Source organism: Rhinichthys klamathensis, unplaced genomic scaffold (assembly GCF_029890125.1).
Source record: "Rhinichthys klamathensis goyatoka isolate OS25496 unplaced genomic scaffold, OSU_Roscu_1.1 h1tg000281l_1, whole genome shotgun sequence".
Classification (NCBI taxonomy): domain Eukaryota; kingdom Metazoa; phylum Chordata; class Actinopteri; order Cypriniformes; family Leuciscidae; genus Rhinichthys; species Rhinichthys klamathensis.
This window is the reverse complement of record NW_026606800.1, coordinates 366,950-386,675: the sequence shown is the minus strand read 5'-3', so window position 1 is coordinate 386,675 and position 19,726 is coordinate 366,950. Positions and strand designations below refer to the sequence as shown.

Sequence of the window (19,726 nt, the reverse complement as noted above, 5' to 3'; positions counted from 1 at the left end):
TGTTTCCCGGCACTCGCGGGGCTGTTTTATGAATGGTGGATGGGAAACCCTCGTGCAGGAAATGAGAAACTCCATAACATCTAACACCGGTGACCAGATCCGTGACCTGCGCCGTAATGGCACGACCACCATCCATCCCCTCCACACACACACACACACTGCTGCAAGGGGTGGGGGGATTGGGGGCAGGGGTGAATTCCGAAGGGTGGTCGGCAGAGATGGGTGGGGGGTGGGGGTGAATGGGCGGGGCACAGAAGCGGTGGGGGTAGATGTTGATTCACTCCTCCAACGTGTTTTTCCTCTGATTTAAAAGACAGAAAAACATCCTCAGCCAAGCTATCAGGTTTTATCACGAGGTTGTCAGAAACATTTACTGAACGAATAACTTATAGAAACGAAAACATTCAGTTTTTAGTTCAGTTCTCAGTTTGAACTTATTTCCCATTCATTCTTGCATTTCAACTTGTTGGTTTGGTGCACATTTGGCTCCAGTTTTTGTGTGTGAACTGACAGATACAATTCAAAAGTAGCTACTCAATGAGAACAGCAACAGAAAGGATCTATGAAATGTAAGATTATATTTCTCCTTGCATATTTTAATTTTAGAACATATATGGGTTTCATTTTGAATTCATACCAATATGTTTGTATTAGCAGAACAATTAATAAACTGCAATAAATACAGCGATGCTCGTTGTTTTGGATCAATGAAGCCTTTTCATAAATAAACAGATAATGCCGCTTTTGTAGGCTAAATAGGCTATACTGATGCAATACATGTAGCCTACATACCTTTTTAATGACATTATGTTTGTTCTGTCTAGACGTTTATTGTTAATTTATCCACTTGTAGGCTATAGGCCTATTTGTACGTCCTCAAAGCTCACGTAAACCAGAAACAAATCCCTGTGTGTGTGTGTGTGTGTGTGTGTGTATGTATGTGTGAGAGCACTTGGTCAATAAAGCTCTTCTTATTGTAAATCAGTCTCATTGACGTTTGTACTGCAGCAAAACAACAAATGCAAACTGCAATGCGCTTCCACAAACGACAATTAGCGATAAATCATTTCTCCCAAATATAATAAGTAATGTTTTGGAAACGTTTAAACCAAAGCAGAAAGACATCACCAGCAGCAGAAGAAAAAGAAAATCTCATTTTTATGCGAATTTTAAAGGACATCTAATGCATGTAACGTTTTCGTCTTATTAGGTAATTACATAAAGTTATCAATTCAATTACAACAACAAGAAGATTATTAGACTACTGTTTAATGAAATAGTAAACCTCTTGAAAAATACAAAAACTGTTTGCATTTCCTACACCAAGCGAGAACATTAAAAATAAAGGGTTATAGGCCTATTTTAACAAGTAGCCTATTTTTCATAAGACTATAAATATAATGCCTGTCACCAGCGTTTGGAATTTGGTTACTAACGCATCATTACAATTGTTAAATGGAAGAGAAAAAATCCCCAAAATACTGGACTTTTTATGGCCCCTCCAATAACTTTCAGAACATGAAAAAATAAAGATTTTAGACGTCTTAACACGCGTTAAAAAACTGAACCTGTTCAAACGGATGCATTTACGTGACGCAGCAGTAGAGCTGAAGTCCAGCCCGGTTCCGAGTCCGCTCCCTCTCCCGGGCTCACGGAGGAGTCACGTGTGCAGCGCTGTGAGCGAGCGAATGAGACACGGAGAGCGCGCGAGAGAGAGAGAGAGAGAGAGAGAGAGAGAGAGAGAGAGAGAGAGAGAGAGAGAGAGAGAGAGAGAGAGAGAGAGAGAGAGAGAGAGAGAGAGAGAGAGAGAGAGAGAGAGAGCAGGAGATGTTAAAAGAGACATGACAAAATATCCAAAAAGGAGACGCACGCCGTATCATGCGCGCTAAATTTGTGCCCGCTGGAAATCGGGATGTCGGATCGACGGTGACGCGCATCACCCCATTTCACGGAGGAAACGATTTCGCTGGAACTTTGGAACGGAGGGTCCGCGGGGAAACATGGCCGAAGGTTACGATGCTTTTTGCTTTTTTAATTATATTTTTTTACGTTCAGATGGGAACTCGTATTATTCCACGCGCACCGCCGCGCTTTGTTTACGTTGTTTGTACGTGTGATGAAGAGCCGTTTGCGCCAGTGGTAGTGAGGAGGGGCGGGTAACGTGTGCACACCTGCCCCACGCCAGGCGGTTCACATGCATTAGATGCACGACTACTAGAAGTTATATAGTAGCTAAAGCTACTAACCAGGCAGACTGAGCATTCGCAATGCACTACGCCATCCCATCTCTACTTTTCATTGACTTTATCCAGTTTTCCAAAGGGTGGGTTTTAGGTGGTTGTAGACTAGGATGTAACGAAATACACAAGGTTGGGGGGGGGAGAAAATGTATAAGTTTAAGAGTCTGTCACTGAAAACCTCATATATTGATTGACAGAAGAGAGAGGGGCGTCTATGGTGATTACGGCCCTGGTTGTAGACAAGTGAGACACATCGGTGCGTAGAAAGCGTGTTGTTGTGTAGTAGTATAGTTGGGGATTTCCCTTAGAAACTCTGCCCACGCAGACCCACGGTCGATGTGTACAACGAGAACAAAGTATAGGCTTGATCTCATTAACGTACACGGGCGTACATCACTATGGGCTTTTCTTCCTTGACCGCACAGGAGGGCCGCGCAGAGGTGGCGGTGGTGGGTCGGACACCACTAGGACTCCGCCGCAGATTCTGGCTGGTTCGGGTTACTGCAAGTGGTTTAATGTCCGCATGGGCTTTGGATTTATATCGATGACCAGCAGCGAGGGGAAGCCAGTGGACCCTCCACTAGACGTGTTCGTTCACCAAGTAAGTCCATGCTACATCTTGGTTTCACTCGTTCTTCTGACTCTCTTTTTTCACGTTATCTGTCGCAACTCATTGACATCAGTAGATGTGTTCGAGGAAAGCAGAAGTAAAACACGCTTGCGTTTTCATCTCCTGTCACTTTAAGAGCTGCACTACTCACGCCACAAACACATCTTTACTCTGGATCACCTCCATTGATATAATCACACGAACGCCGTATAAGTAGTAAACACTGAGGAATTTACGATGCACGTCTTAAAGGAACCTTAAGATTTCATTAGGAAGAGAAAAGAGAGGGTAGGCTATGTACACGCACAACAGTCGCCTCATGCTCACAGGAACATGTCTGATAACCCTGCCAACATGTCGAGAAATCTGTCACATGTAGCACACGACGATCAGACTGCTTTCACAATCAGACTTTTGGAGAATGGCAACTTGGCAAGCTATTTCGGTGTGGTGGACTGTTGTACTGAACATCATGTGCTCTCCTGTTTACATGGGTGTAGTTCAGCCCCCTTTACACAACATTTCGTCCTCTTCTCATGGACATTCAGAGCTAAATCAATACGGACATATGTACTAAACCGGAACTTATCTCCTTTCATCATTTCCCAAGCTTTCTATAGCACCTCAAAACAGCATATGCAGATTATAAGAACAAAAGCAGAGAGAACAAGAGGTTCCTTCCGAATTCACTGCACTGTTGTTCTGCTGTCAGTTTTGCTGAATTATGCTGCTTTCTGATACATTGTGTTCTTATTATCTGTTGCTGCTGATAATATTGTCGAACAGTGTTATGTATACTGCTGGATGTTAATGAGATGTTAAAATGATTCATGTGACTGAACATTTGCATTGTTACAAAACACATCTGCATAATCCTTTAAAATCTGAAATTCAATAACATAACAGCTAGTGTGCATAAGGATACATCTGTCTGTCTGTCTTTCAAAGCTATTTTTATTGAAAAAAATTAAGTTTTAATAATCTTTTATAATGTGTTTAACTGAATTACAATTGCTGAACCACTTTGAAGTAAAATATATTTTGCTTTCTGGATTCATATTGTGATTAGTGGACACATCATTGACTAGAATTTTGTTGAATTATATTGTTGCATGTTGATTTGGGTACATTTGTGGAATTCGATAACAGAGAGAAAGATTTGTTTTGCTACATAAATATGTACTAAATTATTTGAAATGCAGTTTTGCAGAGTTATTTACTTTTTTTTTAAAGGTAAATCTCATTGATTTTAAATTTAAATTTGATCTGAAATCTTGTGTGGACATGATTTTTTTTGAGCATGAGCTAAAACATGAACCTCTTGTGCTAGTAGCCCCTTAACCTGAGTGCATTCTGGGAAATGCAGTTCTCAAAAAAGACAAACATAAACATTAACCAAGGACACAGTCAGAATGTTATGTGTGCTGTTGAGCGTAAGATAAGTGTATATATAGGGCAACGTATATCAAAGAAATATCAATGTCTGAGTTACAAATTCAACAGATTGTTCACCGAACTGCCGGTTGACATGCACAATAAATGCACTAGTTACTAACTATAAACTATATTTTTGTGTTAAATCTTGTATGTGAAATCTTTGCAGTAACACTAACTCATAAGCAAGGAACATTTCCTGCCTTGTATTCATTTGAGTAGTTATTGTAAGAACGTTTTGTACTCCTGATAAAACAGTTCTTCTGATAAGCATGAAATAAACAATTGTATTGAATGCATTTGGAAAATGAGGGCTGCTTTTTCCTCATGGCCCAGGCGTGTGAAAGCGTATTGATTAAGAGCCGTGTCTGTCATCTGGAAGAGCTGTGTGCTTTTATTTCCTTTTTGTGACATTTTTGAAACAATGTACATTAGTGTGTAGTCAATCCTGTGTGAAAATCCTGAAACCAGCAAATATGCAGTTCTAGAGCTCAGGGTGTATGATATATGGTGATGTACGCATAAAACAATTTGATGATGGCAAATGAGTTTGCACTCATTTCTTTGTGTTAGACAGACTAATATCACAAGCAGCTGTAATCCATAACGTCTCTGATAAAGATTTGCATTTGGCTGCTGTGCGGAGGATTGTTTGTGTTCTTTCTTTGTGTCTGAATGCTGCACGTACATGTGCGTTCATGCTACAGTGAAATTGAAAAAGCTGTGCAGGGTGTGTGTTGTTTAGGATGTGCAGCCGTTGCGCATTGTGTTTGTGATAAGAAGAGTGTGTACAGCTGATTATTCAATCTGTGTGTGTCTGTCTAACCCTGATTTTCTGGACAGAAACGGAATCTGCTGTTACTTAAGGAGACAAGGACAATTTGTTACAAACAAGCCAGAATTATTTGGATTAACACATTACATTTATGCATTTGGCAGATGCTTTTATCCACATTTTTTTCTTTATCAGTCTTTACGACCCTGGGAATCGAACCTATGACCTACAGCACATGCTCAGTAACTCAGACAATTTGGTGCTTTTTTTCCTTTAAGAGAGATTTTCATCAATTTAATTGAGAGATTATTATTTTTATTTATTTATTTTTCACTTTGCATTTATCTCTTGTTGATTAAACTGAGCTACGGTTTAATATTTTATTATAGCTCTGAGGTTGTGATAGTAAAACTGTAAAAGTAGCTATGGAAATGAATGAACTGACAAGCTGATTTTTTTTTTTTTTAATATGTAAAGAGCATAGCATAATTGTATTAGTATTCAGCTGAAAACTCTTACTGACTTAACAACTGATTTATATATTTTATTAAATCACATTTTTCTCATTTAAAAATTATTATAGTTTCCCCTAGACTTTTGGCTTTTCTTTTTATGACAGCTAAAAGAATTAGTATCATATGAAGTAAGTAATATTAATTATCTGAGGAATTCACTGTAATTTTTTTTTTAAGTTGTAAACATATTACTGGAGTGTTTTACAACAAAATACTATTTCTAAATAAATGAATAGTTAATACCGAGAATTGGATCCTAAACTAAAGTGGGACCACTATTTTTAAAAACTATTTTCTAATACTTCTTTACTTCAAAATTTCATGTTTAATTTAATGTTACTTGCCAATACTTTGTAACTTAGTGAAATTTAATAGCAATTTTGGAGTGAAAATAGTTTATACACCAATTTTTGTTTTCAGTGTAGTATGTTAATATCATTATTTTTCAATTGCAACACTTTGACTTCTTGTATTGAATCTGATAAGGCAGTTTTTTTTAAATATGAATTAGACTTATACTTGTGGCACATATACATGTTTTTTATAAAAGATGGCAGGTAGATTTGTAGTAATGAAGGAAAATATTATAATAGCACACAGTCTCTCTTAATTCAACAATTACATCAATACAGTATCCTGTAGTCATTGACACACACACACACACACACACACACACACACACACACACACACACAGTCCCCCTGTGTTTCAAATCTTCTACAAATCCATGAGCTTTTTGTGCCAATCCAGGACAGAAGTGAGAGTGTGAATCGGAGGAAAAGACAACGCATGTCTGAGTGTGATTTTGTTTGTATGTGTAAAGAGGATTTCAGTGTGCGTATATATGTGTGTGAGTGTGTGTGTGTGTGTGTGTGTGGTGGGGGTTGGGGTCCTCTAACATTCTTTAAAAGAGGAATTTCGTTAAAGACAAAAAAGGGAAAGGAGGCGTGGCTTCGTCCGGCCCTCACACTCCGAATCAACGCACTGCAGTGTGTGTGTGTGTGTGTGTGTTTCATTAGGAGCTTTGTGTTTGATTTTTCCGAATGCTGCACCTCCTGCAGTGTTTGTGCGTGTGCATTGTGTGCTTGTGCCAGTCTTCCTGCACGAATGCATGTTGCTGTTTGTCGCGGTGTGTGACGTGATCATGTTAGTTTGTGCAAGGATGGATTTATATGTTGCTCATGTAGGTGGCTTCACTTTGCTAAACACTCTTAAAAATAAAGGTACTGGCATTAATGGCTCCATGAAGAACCTCTCACATCCACGGAACCTTTCAATTGCACAAAAGATTCTTTAGATTTTTTTAAATGGTTCTTTTTCACTGAAAGGTTCTTTGGGGAACCTAAAATGTTCCTTAATGACATCAGTTTTGGAACCTTTATTTTTAAGAGTTGTTTGTGGGCATATTTATCTCCAGAAGGGAGATAAAACGGATAAAACCTCCCTTCAGAGATGTCCTTAACTGGAAAAATTATTTATATGTAAAATTAATGTATATATTTTTTTAATTCTAAAAATACTAAATGATTACTTTTAGGGTTAGGGTCTGTGGTATGCCCTTATTTACATAGCTAGTTAAGTGTGTGTGTGTGTTGTAAGGTTACTCTGGGCCCCTAGTGAGATTAACCTCTCCTCCAGACTCCACCTCTCACTGTTGCACATCTCTGGCTCCTCCTTTAACATACATGCTCCTCTCTTCATTCTGTGCATGACAGATTTGAGTTTCTCAAGCGCTGATGCTGCCACTGATATCTAGTGTGCACAATGAATTGAAAATGAAAAAAATAACAATTATAGACTGCTGGTAAATTTTAAAATACAAGGAGAAACTAATAATTAAAATAACGTTTATATAGTTGGCCTTTTTTCAATCATGCTTTTATATTATACATGCATTTATATATATTTTTTGTGCATATACAATGATGAGTCAAAACATTATGACCACCTGCTGTCGGTCCTCCACGTGTTGCCTAAACAGCTCCGTCCCGCCCAGGCATGGCCTCTACAAGAGCCTGAAGGTGTCCTGTGGTCTCTGACACCGAGACTTTAGCAGCAGATCCTGCAAGTCCTGTAGTTTGAGGTGGAGCCGCTGTGGACTGAACCTGTTGGTCCAGCACGCCCCACAGATGCTCAACTGCATTAAGATCTGGAGAATCTGGAGGCCAGAGCAACACCTTGACCTCTTCATCATGTTCCTCAAACCTGATCAATGTGTGCAGTGTGACTGTGTGCTTCCACCAGGGAACACCATTGTCATGAAGGGGTGTATCTGGTCTGCAACGGTGTTTAGGAAGGTGGCATGTGTCAGATTTACGTCCACATGAATGACCGGACTCAGGGTTTCCCAGCAGAACATTGACCAGAGCGTCACACACTCTCCACCGGTTTATCGTCGTCCCACAGTCCATCCTGGTGCATCACTTCCCTTAGGTAAACGTCGCATGTGACGTGAACACGTTCTTTTACATGTGATGTTAAAGAAAATGGGACTCATCGGACCAAGCAACCTTCTTCCACTGCTGCTCCAAGGTCCTATTCCGACGTTCTCATGCCCATTGTAGCCGCTTTCGACAGTGGACGGGTCATCATAGATCTCTGATTGTTCTGCCGCTGCTCCATACGCAGCAGATGCACTGTGTGTTGTGACACATTCCTCCCATAACCATCAGTTAAATAGTGTGACTTGTGCCACATAGACCTTCTGTTGGCTCGGATCGGGCGGTGCATCGATGCCCTCGTGCACCGATGAGCCCTGGGCGTCCAACACCCTGTCGCCGGTTTGTGTTTTGTTCCTCCTCGGACACTGTTGGTAAATTCAGCACTGCTGACCGAGAGCTGACAGATACTCTGACCCAGTCGCTCTGCCATCACTATCTGGCCCTCGTCAAAGTCACTCAGATATTTATTCCTGTCTATTTCTCCTGCATCCAACATGTTGATTATGAGAACTGATTGCTTTCCATCTAATCTACCCAGATCTTAATATGTGGCCTTATTAGGAGATGATCAATATTCACTTCACCTGTGACTGGTCATAATGTTTTGGCTCAATATGCTTGTGTTTTCATTTAACAGTCAGAAAGGATTTTACGCAATAAATTATAGCTTGATTTACAGGATGTAAATGGAGTTAGCCATTGCTTGAGATGCTGTAACAGTTTGTGTGTCAACTTGGTGTTCATTTTGAATATATTATTCTTATAATGTTCTTTTGAATTTTTTTAAAGAATTATACTGCAATTTCATCAAACAGAACGGAAAGTTTTATTTTGATACAAACCAATTAATACCAATCAAAACCTTGCTAATACTCATGGACATTTGTGCTGCTGTTTTTTCTCTCAAAATGATGTCACTTCCTGGTTTTGTAAGATAGATGGATTTTACTAAAGGAAAGTCAAATTGACAACTCAGGAAAAAATTATAATTAAAACAATACTCTCAATGAAATGTGTTTTGTTTCAAACATTTTGATTAGATAAAGTAAAAATGTTGAAACAGCTGGTATTTTTTTTAATTAGTTTGAATGTTTTTATAACCCACTGCAAAAATATCTGCTTAAATTATAGGTATATTTAAAATTCAGTATACTCCATATTTAATATTAATAAAAAATATTATATTTGTATATAAAGTAATTAATTGAAATATTTTTTTGGTTGTGACAAAAAGGAAACAAACTAATATGATTTTTATCCTTAAATAAAGAATAATATCTTTATACTAAGTTTAATATTTTATCTAGTATGTTAAACACATGCGGACATGAAAATGTATTGCATAAGAGGAAAGACCCAGAACATGTTCATATCGGTCTTAAAATCTTTCTCAGCTGCTGCTGTCATTTTATCCTCTAATGTTATATCATTAGGTTATATCAATGGTATCCTCTATAATTAGATACCATTATATATTTTATAGATTGTGTTTTCATCTAAAATGTAACAGACTCTGCTTTTAATTGAGCATACATTTTTTGTCTTCTCCATAATTTTTGTTAAATATTCTTTTCACTCTCTCTTTATCTTGTTTTTCTTTTCTTTTCTTCCAGTGCTCAGTTTCTTCTGCTTCCTGTACTTTTATTCTCCATTTGTTCAGTCCTTCATTTCGCCATCTCAACAGAAGCAGCAGGTCACATGACTTCCTCCTTCAGCTCTGCCCATATAAGGAGTGAGTGTGTGGGTGGAGCCAGCTGCGATCTGACACAAACAATTGCTCACTCAAGTTCAGTCATAGCTGTGTAGTACCGAAATCTATTACCATTTTTTATACCATTATAATTACTATTTTTTTATTTTAAATGTATTATGTCGTTTAATAATTTTATTGAAAACATTCTTAATGTAATGCAATTAAATATATTATTAATAGCCTATATATTTTATTGATGCCTGGCTCTCAGTGGTTGTATTGGTTCTTGCATGAAATTTTAAAATGCTCTGCATTTTATTAATTTAATTTTAGGACTTGATTTCTAGTCTCATAAGACACATGCCTGATTAAAATCACAGACACAGTAATTGAAGTTTCTTGTTAGTTGCTTTTATAAGAAATTATGCCAAGAGCACAAATGTTAAATGAAAATGTGTTAGTTTAGTGTGTTCAGTTTAAAATCTAAAGTCAAACAGGGCAATGTAAACCAGACACCAAAATCTATTACCTCTTTTTTTTAGAGTGGTTTATGTTTGTTTTTCCAAAAATAAGCAAACTTTCAATAAGAGACAATAAGTTAAAAATGCACATAACACTTAAAAATAAAGTTTCATTTGTTAGATAATTTAACATGAATTAAGAATGAACAATACTTCTACAGGATTTATTAATCTTAGTTAATGTTAATCTCAACATTTACTAATATATTTTTAAGACCAAAATCTGTTAACATTAGTTAATGCACTGTGAACTAACATAAACATTTTTATTAACTAACATTAACAAAGGTTAATAAATGCTGTAAAAATATATTGCTCATTGTTAGTTCATGTTGGGTAATGCATGTTAACAAATAAGACCTTTTTGTAAGTAATCAAAATGTTTTTCAGAATGTTTTAATATAACTAATGAACACAAACTAGCAAAGCACAATTTGATGAGCAGAAACTGTAGTTTTAAAATTAGTATAAAATTTTAAATGAATTTATGTAAATTCATCATTTAAATGGAGACAAATATAAATCATTGTCAGTATTTAAATAATCTCTTTGATTAAATTGCTTTGTTCTTTTTAAATGTTTTTTTCTTATAGAAATTAATTCTAAATTCACACACATTTAAAAACATAATCATCCTCAAACTAAGTCATTTCTAGAATGTAAAATGAATTGTATTTCTATCAGACCATGTGCACTTTACACACAATGTTAAGAGCTCCACACACACACACACACACACTGAGCTCATATCCGGCTGCTATCAGGGGTGTGTGTAGAGTGATGTAGTGTGTGTCAGCAGATCAAATACTGCGTGTACGTCTTGTAGTCAGTGCAGAAGTGTGTTGTTAATTTAACGCAGGGAAACGGGATGCCAGTGTGTGTGTGTGTGTGTGTGCATGTTTGAAGGGGGTTGGGGAGAGGTCAGAGGTCACCGTGAAGGATGAAAACATGTGGAGGAGGGGTGATGTGGAATACGTCCGGCCCTTTGGTGGCGCTCTCTGTGTTTCTCTCTCTTGCTTTCTGTCTTCCGTCTCTCGTGTTTGTCTGTAATATGACACACATCTTCTCCTGGGCTCACTGATTACGTACCTTAATTCTGCTATTCTGGGATGAATCATCGTCGGTAACATCGCAGAGCTTCTCTCTGAACTTTGACCTGGAAATAAGAGCATAAATATAAAATATTCGTTGATCAACCTGGTCTTCACTATTCAATTCCGGTTTAATCACATCTCAGAACAGAGCACTAGTTGGTTAACATTATAGAATCATTTGAATAAAACCAAAATTAAAAAAATATAATATTTATGTATGTTGAAAACGCTTTTATTCTCACACTATGGATTACATTTGATATATTTGTCTTGTGTGGTGTGTTTTTGTTTTTACCAAGATCTAATCCTATTTACTGTTATAGCCTATCCTCCTGAGACCTAGAATTTTTTTTTTTTTTGAATTGAGTTTTTTTCCATGTCATCACACTGTTTAGAGCACAATAAACAAATGGTAAAAAAAACACATATATAAAATAATATTTTATTCATATATGCTATGTCCTCTGTAGTGGACGCCAGGACTAAGTTGTTTAAAAAATAAAATGACATGAAATTATATGTATAGGCAAAAACAATGGGATTTTTTTTCAATCACCAATAAATTTTGGGGTTTCAGGATTTTTTCAACCAAAATTTGTATAAAGATTATTCTCACCTATGTTATGAAAGAAATAATGGAATGAATTGATACACCATTTTACTTTTTGCAATATGTGGGTAAAATGGCCATAAATGAATATTCCCATTCAATGCAATGTATCTATACACTGTATCTAATTTGCACATTAATGTGTTCTTGGAGCAACATTTAATGAAAAAAAGAAGTGTAATAATTGGAGTAATAATTGGCAACATTTTAATAATAATATCTAATATTTCATAGGAATATTGATGTATAATTTATTTCCATATTCACTTGTTGTGTCTCCCTGATAAACATGATTTAAGTCCTGATGTCCTCTACAGGACACGTTTGAAATCAATGCCCTGTTCTGTAACAGAAAGTATTTTTTTTATTTGAAACCCCTTAGCATTTTCCTGAGATGTTGTTTTATGAAATACAATTTGAAAAAGTAGTCCAATTTAAATTATAATTACAATACATTATCATATTTCCATAAGAATGCTACATTTGATCACTAAATTAATGTCAGACATTTTTAAAGACCGCAAGGAGAAGTTGTTTTCATGGTGAAACCTCCAAACATTTGGTATCTCTGAAAAGTCCTGGATGATGTATGATGTCAGAGAAATTCACTAAAATATAATGTTCACTACAGTGGACAAAAGTCTATTCTTGGGTCCCAGGAGGCTATATGATATTTCCACAGAAAAAAACGAATATATGTGTGTGGGAAGGGTTTTGCTTCTGGCATTTCGATTATGTTTGCGTAATGCTCTATTCCCAATTAATGCTATGGATTTTTAATTTCTCCCCATCGTAAGTGTTAAATCAGAAGGCTTTTTGTGCTCATTATGTCAATTATGAGAAATTACATGCATTATTCCCCCACACACGGCTGTATTTAATGGGATGCCGTGACAAAAACTAAAGTGTTTCTGTTCCATACACTCTTAAAAAGAAAGTTTCCAAAAGGGGAGAATCTTTTAGTGAACAGTTCTTAAAAGAACCATTTTTGTTCTTATTGTGAAGAACATTTTATGAATCTAAAGAACCTTTTCCACTATAAAGAACCTTTTGTGGAATGTAAAGATTCCATGGATGTTGAAGGTTCTTCATGGAATCATAGATGCCAATAGAGAAGTGAGAGTTGAATAAGTGAGAGCTGATATACAAACACAAATGTTGAGCTGAAGACAGTGTGTATTTACTGGAAATGTCATTCATCGATCCAGATGTGAATTTAGTGCTGATATGTAGAGATTTATCTTTCCAGAAAAGTGATTTGTGAGCATAATTCATACATGGTCTTTCATCTGTTCTTTCCACTGCGGTGGTGTTGATCTATTGACTTGCTTTCTCTGATTGGAGATTGTTAATGATCTCACTAGAGAGATGAGAATACCTGTTACCTCTGCTTTTCCTCTTGCATTCGATTCATGCATTGAATAATTGAAATGGAAATCATATGATCATGTACCACAACGATATCTTGAGACAGATTTCTGTTGCAGCAGCATCGAAATAATCAGCTGTGTTCATGTATTTAGAAACACAATCATTGTTTTATATTACTTAAATGAATATTACTTAAGTCCTGTTGTTTGGTTTAGACTGATCTGTGTGTCTTAAACAAGCAAATGCCTAAACCTAGTATTTTTGTGTGTGTAATCTTATATGTTTTGTAGTATTAATTGTATTGTATTACTATTTGAACATTAAATGCTAAATGAAATCAATGCTAAATTGCAGAATGATGTACAGATTTTGTGGCAATTTTATTCGTAAGGAATTTCATTTCAGTTTCAGATTATTTATTGCTGTTATAATTTCCAATCATTTCTTTTTTAGGGTCTTCACTTTGCATTTATAATGCCCTAAAAAGCGTATCAATTGAAGGATTTGAATGAACTAATAAACACACTGTGTGAATATTGTACAAGCTCTTGTATGATAAACTGATGAATTTGATAAACTGCTTTTGATGTTCCTCTTTTGGATAAAAGCATCTGCTAAATAATGAAATGATTAAATGTCTGGATGGTGTTTTTCTGGGATTGTGCTTTGTGTAGAGGATTTCTAATATCACACTTGTTGAAAATGTATTTTACTGTAAAACACTAAGTCAAACGCATTATTTTTATGTTACGAGTATTTGCATGTTTGTATGACAGTTCAGGCTCTCCTGCTCTGTGATATTATATGAATATGTAAAGAATATATCACGGGGATCATATGGTGCTTTTTATTTAGAATTTTGTTGAATTGTCCTTTTATTAAAGATTTTTTAGTAGTATATTAACTTTAACATTTATAAGTATTAACAAACTAACTTTAGCTGGAAAATAATATTATTCAAGAACCGCTATAAAACCAAACCAATCTCTGTTACCTTAAATGATATGTTTATCACTGTAAAGCTGCTTTGAAACAAGCTACATTGTTAAAAGTCCTATATAAATGAGGATGACTTGACTTGACTAACATTTAATAAAATCTAATTAAAAAGTTAACTCTATTAGCAGTTAGTGTAAAGACAGTTACACTCATTTTTGGTGCAATTAAACCAAAAATGTTTTATTGTATTAAGTTATTTGCTATTCTTTAATATTTGTAATATTCTGACATAGTCACTGTTTTCACTGTAAAAAGCTTCAAGCCATTTCAACTTGAAAACTTAAGTTTAGTTGCTGCCTTCGAATTTTTAAGTATAATCAGATTGAGTCAAATCTCTTATAACTAATAAAAAAGTTGTAATTGCTTAAATTATTTTGATGAGTTAAGTCATATGTTTTCGACTTATTGATCATATGATTGTTCACAGTATACATATATTTAAATAAGCAAAATCGGTTTTTGGTTTTAGCAATTAGGTCTCATAAAATTGTGTATTTTATGCACGAAAAGTGATGAAATGTGTTTTTAAACATTGCTTTCGTAATGCAGGTTAATGTTTTTTTATTTCTAGTACTTGGCACTAACTTTCATTGTCCCTGATAAATTATTATATGACATGAAATGTTTATGGATATCTCTGTAGATTTAACTGATCTGTTTATATTTAGATTTAACTGTAGATTTAACTGATCTGATTCATATTTAGATATTATAGACTATATGAGTACGTTTGAATGTGTATTAAATAAGATGTGTGTGTGTGTTTAGAGTAAGCTGGTGATGGAGGGCTTCAGGAGCTTACGGGAGGGCGAGCAGGTTGAGTTCACCTTCAAGAGGTCGAGTAAAGGTCTGGAGTCGCTCAGGGTCACGGGGCCCGGCGGGGGCCCATGCTCGGGCAGTGACCGACGCCCCAAAGGGAAGGCCCCGCCCCTCAAGCGCAAACCAAAGGGAGACCGGTGAGTCCGCTGAGCATGATGGGATATGTAGTTTAATCCGTTTGGTTTCATGAAAGCTTATTTTCAGTAATCCACAATTATCCACATTGTGCTGTATCGTTTTCTGCATAAATGAAATACCTCAGGCTTCAGCTGTAGGGACTACAATGAATGGTATCTTGAGGACGAATGTAATTTTAGTTTTATTCATTTCATTCATCAATTTATAGGTGTATTCTTGTCTTTAGCAGCTGCCACAGTAGTGCGAATCCCATACTGTTAAGAATCACTAGCATAGATTCGATAATTGGAAGTTTTAAAATCTTAGCTAAAAAAAAACTACACATGTAAATAAACTAAAAAATTACCTGCATGTTTCATATTTTAATTAGCCTATATATCTTGATGTTTTCTTTCTGAAAGTTTCTTGAGTTATTGTTCATCATTGAATGCTAATTTACTTCTTTTGTTAATGGTTGTATTTGCAAAGGTATTTAAGTTTATTTATAATGCTACAAAAGGAAAAGAAGTTGTTTAGCCACAAAAGGAATTGATCTAGTCAGGCAAACATTTTAAACCAATTTGATTTAATTTATTTTTAAATGGTTTATCATTCAAAATATAAACGAAATGATACAATAATAATAATACAATTATAAGTCAACATAAAATAGAGCTGGGGAATTATATAATTACTTCATGTACGATTTATTTGAAAAATAAATAAAAACAAGAGGAAGATGGGGTTATTTATTCAAAAACTTTTTGAACAAGCATTTTTCATCAAACTTGCTGCTTTTGATCGTTAAAGAGCACAATATTATTCACATGTCAATTAAACGGCATGGTTCTCCTTTCTCTGGATAAAAGAATCAATTACCGTATTGATAATGTTTTGTTAAGCCGCGTGAATTACAGCATGTAATTTTGAATGTAGATGATGGGTCATAGCTTGGTTTCGCCAAATGCTTTTCTGTTCACGACTCGCATTGATTGTGAGTCAGTCTTCTACTTCCTGTTGCCATGGTGATCAAAGCAAAAAAACAAAACAAACTGAATAAGTCTTTTCAGTCTGTTGTGTTAAAGCTATTTATAAGTGTACGTGCGTGTGTGTGGGTGAGCGGTTTATCATATAGGCGGTCCCTATAGAAAAGGTGGACATGAAATGATAGAAGTTTATTAAAGATGAGATAATGCCTGAATTGATGCTTTAACACATTCATATGAACAGATTCTTAAATTCTTTAATCTCATAAGTGCTTGAAATCAGTTTGAAAGACAACAAGTACTTTAGGACATAAAATTAGCTCATAATGGGATCTTGTTGAGAGCGATGCATCATTGATGAGAGCGAAGTCATTGAACAACTGAATTAAAAACAACAGTTTAAATACAAGAATCTTGCCTGTATTTTCATTGAGTACTGTGATAATTTGTACCTGAAAGTTATCATCTTAGTCCTTTATATCAAGTAATTGTTCCGTTTAATGGTCCTTTGTATCTGAGTCTGGATGTTATGAGGAAATGATACTGTTGAGATTTACTGATTTTAATGCAATGTGTTGTGTTATAACGATGCAAAAAATTAATGCATATTACCTTTTATTTTTAAAGGGATAAAACGAAAAATGCTGTCATTATTTACTCACCCTCATGTCGTTCCAAACCTGTAAGACTTTCGTTCATCTTCAGAACACAAATGAAGATATTTTTTATGAAATCTGAGAGTTTTCTGTCCCTCCATTGACAGCTACACAACTGACACCTTGACTCTTCAAAAAGTTCATAAAGAGATCGTAAAACCAATCCATATGAATTGAGCCGTTTAGTCTAAATTTTCTGAAGAGACTCGATCCCTTTATATCATGAACAGAATTGAAGGCTTTTATTCACATATTGACATTGATCAGTGAACATAAACATAAGCTCAACTGAACCAGCTTGAAGAACAAACCTCATCGGTTCCTCTTGATGCTCAAATGTGCTTTCTGAATGTTTTTAAGCATTTTTTAATTTTACCTTTATTTTACCAGGTAGGCCGATTGAGAACAAATTTTCATTTACAACGGCGACCTGGCCAAGATAAGGCAAGAAATGTGCAAGACAACATAGAGTTACATAATAAGTACAGAAAACACAGGAGTGCAAATTACAAATTACGATGAGACACAATAAGGCAATATAGGGTCAAGTAAAACAGGATGAGGTATATGTGGGTATGTTGAGCAGCATAAATAAGGCACTAGCGAATACTTTTTTAAAATATAAAGCATATATATAAAGCATCAGAGTGTCAGTTGTGTAGCTGTCAAGGGACAGAAAGCTCTCCGATTTCATCAAAAAGATCTTCATTTGTGTTCTGAAGATGAGGAAATGACATGAGGATGAGTAATTAATGACAGAACTTTCAATTTGTGTGAACTAACCCTTTAAGATCGCAAAATTAGGCCTCAAATATTTATTGTTTGTGTATTAGGTGGCCAGGTTAGGAGAAAGAATATGGAACTGCTTTCCATTTTGTGCAGTTCAGCACTGATGTCAGATCAGTTTCCTCCAGTTTGTGTTTGTCTAATACAGCAAGCAGACATGATTATCTTCTGCAGCACAGCGCCACCTAGAGGCTGAAAACAGTATGTGCAGAGACAATCAATTTCCTCATATCTAAGAAAAAATATTTAAATGTATAAAAAAAAAATATATATATTATAAAATATTATAAATAATATATATATTTTTGTATTATTTATATATCATATGTGTGATTATTTCCGTGTGTGTGGCTATAATCATACAATGTGCATTTTTCTTTTACATTTTAATGTAGGAATTACGAAGCTGGGACTATTTATCACTCCTATATGATAAAACTTTGATTATTAAATACTGCAACTGCCACTTTTGGAGTATTTCTCTAAAAGATGTTTGTTATTGGAGTAAGTCTTGTCCTCTACTGCCCCCTAGTGACCAACACTGGGTTTGAGTTCATCTCAGCAAAAACGTCCAGGTCACATTTAATCCAAAAATGATAAGAAATAAATGTAAAGAAGTTTGTTTTTAGGACCATTACGATTCTGGCGTATTATTGTCTTAATAACTGAACAAAATGTCCTCCATAATTTTCATTAGCACAATGCATCTGATTCTGAATGTGTTACTTATGAGGTGTTTTCCCGTTATTGCAAGTACACACATGGTGCAATATATTTTGCTTGCATTCTGGGTCTGCTTAATTGTCATTAATTAATGTTACAATGCACATCTTAATGGTCTTAAAAATATTTTATTAATATTATTCCTGGTCTCAATAACCAATGGTAATGTAAACTGTAAAAATGAATTTTTAGTTATCAGAGCTATGTATTTATTTACACTAATGTTTTTTTTGTATTTACAAATGTTTGGAATAATTAAGATTTTAAATGTTTTTGAAATGCGTCTCTTCTGCTCAACAAGGCTGCATTTATTTGATAAAAAATACAGTAAATATTTTAAAATATTATTACAATTTTAATATATTGTAATATGTAACTTAGTCTTCAAAGCTGAATTTTCAGCATCATTACTCCAGTCTTCAGTGTCACATGATCATGATTCTAATATGCTGATTTGCTGCCCAATAAAATATATGAAAAAAATATATATATATTTATGTTATATTTTATTGTACAATTTATCAAATAAATGCAGCCTTGATGAGCATAAGAGACTAAAAATCATATTTATTCCAAACTTTTGATCGGTAGAGGAAAATTTGCTAATCATCCTCTCTGATTTTCCTGCTGCGCCGTATACTATCTAAATCGCGCAATTTTATTTGATTGCACATTTTATTGGTGTCATTTGTATAATGATTTAATGTAAATAAGCAATTTTTTGTCCTTCCGCAGGTGTTATAACTGTGGAGGTCTGGACCACCATGCTAAAGAGTGTGGCCTTCCACCCCAGCCAAAGAAGTGTCACTACTGTCAGAGTGTCACACACATGGTGGCCCAGTGTCCCCACAAGAGGGCGCTGTCCCCCTCCTCGTCTCAGGACCCCCAGCGGCCCTCCACCTCAGCTCAGTCCCAGGAAGAGGAGAGCCGGTCGGGCTCGTCGTCCTCCCCGGAGGAAGCATCTCAACAGGGCAGTCACTCCCAGCGCTGGAGGAAAAGCTGGGACTGAAATGATCTACCTCACACCAGACCCTCCCTTCCCGTGCAGCTATGGTATCAGCCGATGGGGGTGTGTGTACATGCCTGTGTTCTCACTGAGCAATCACAACAAACTCTGCGCGAGTGTGTTTCAAGTGAATATTACAAGGCAAAAAAGTGTTTTAAAAACTCATCAAAAGTTTGGAAGCTGTTTTACCTCCATAATGTAAGAGAAACCGGAATACAAATTTAAGGAGGGACTTTTTTTAATTGATCTGCTGTTTAGATTCGCTTTCTTAAAGCATGTTCCTCTTCTTAACGTGAACATTTTATTTTTACGATAACATGATAACTTTCC

At 35.6% G+C, this 19,726-nt stretch overlaps 1 protein-coding gene across 1 annotated transcript; it reads left to right on the top strand.

Annotated features, from left to right (window-relative positions):
* Positions 1 to 1,782: 1,782 nt before the first annotated feature.
* lin28b (lin-28 homolog B (C. elegans)) lies at positions 1,783 to 19,601 on the top strand. Its single transcript, XM_056269377.1, has 4 exons — positions 1,783 to 2,010; positions 2,666 to 2,841; positions 15,072 to 15,259; positions 19,126 to 19,601. The coding sequence occupies exons 1-4, from the start codon at positions 2,001 to 2,003 to the stop codon at positions 19,397 to 19,399; spliced, it is 648 nt and encodes a 215-aa protein (XP_056125352.1). The 5' UTR covers positions 1,783 to 2,000; the 3' UTR covers positions 19,400 to 19,601.
* The last annotated feature ends 125 nt before the right edge of the window (positions 19,602 to 19,726 follow it).

Coding starts and splice junctions, on each gene's coding strand:
- lin28b (XM_056269377.1), top strand. Junction 2,842..15,071: donor TAGACGTGTTCGTTCACCAA/GTAAGTCCATGC, acceptor GTGTGTGTTTAG/AGTAAGCTGGTGATGGAGGG. Junction 15,260..19,125: donor CGCAAACCAAAGGGAGACCG/GTGAGTCCGCTG, acceptor GTCCTTCCGCAG/GTGTTATAACTGTGGAGGTC.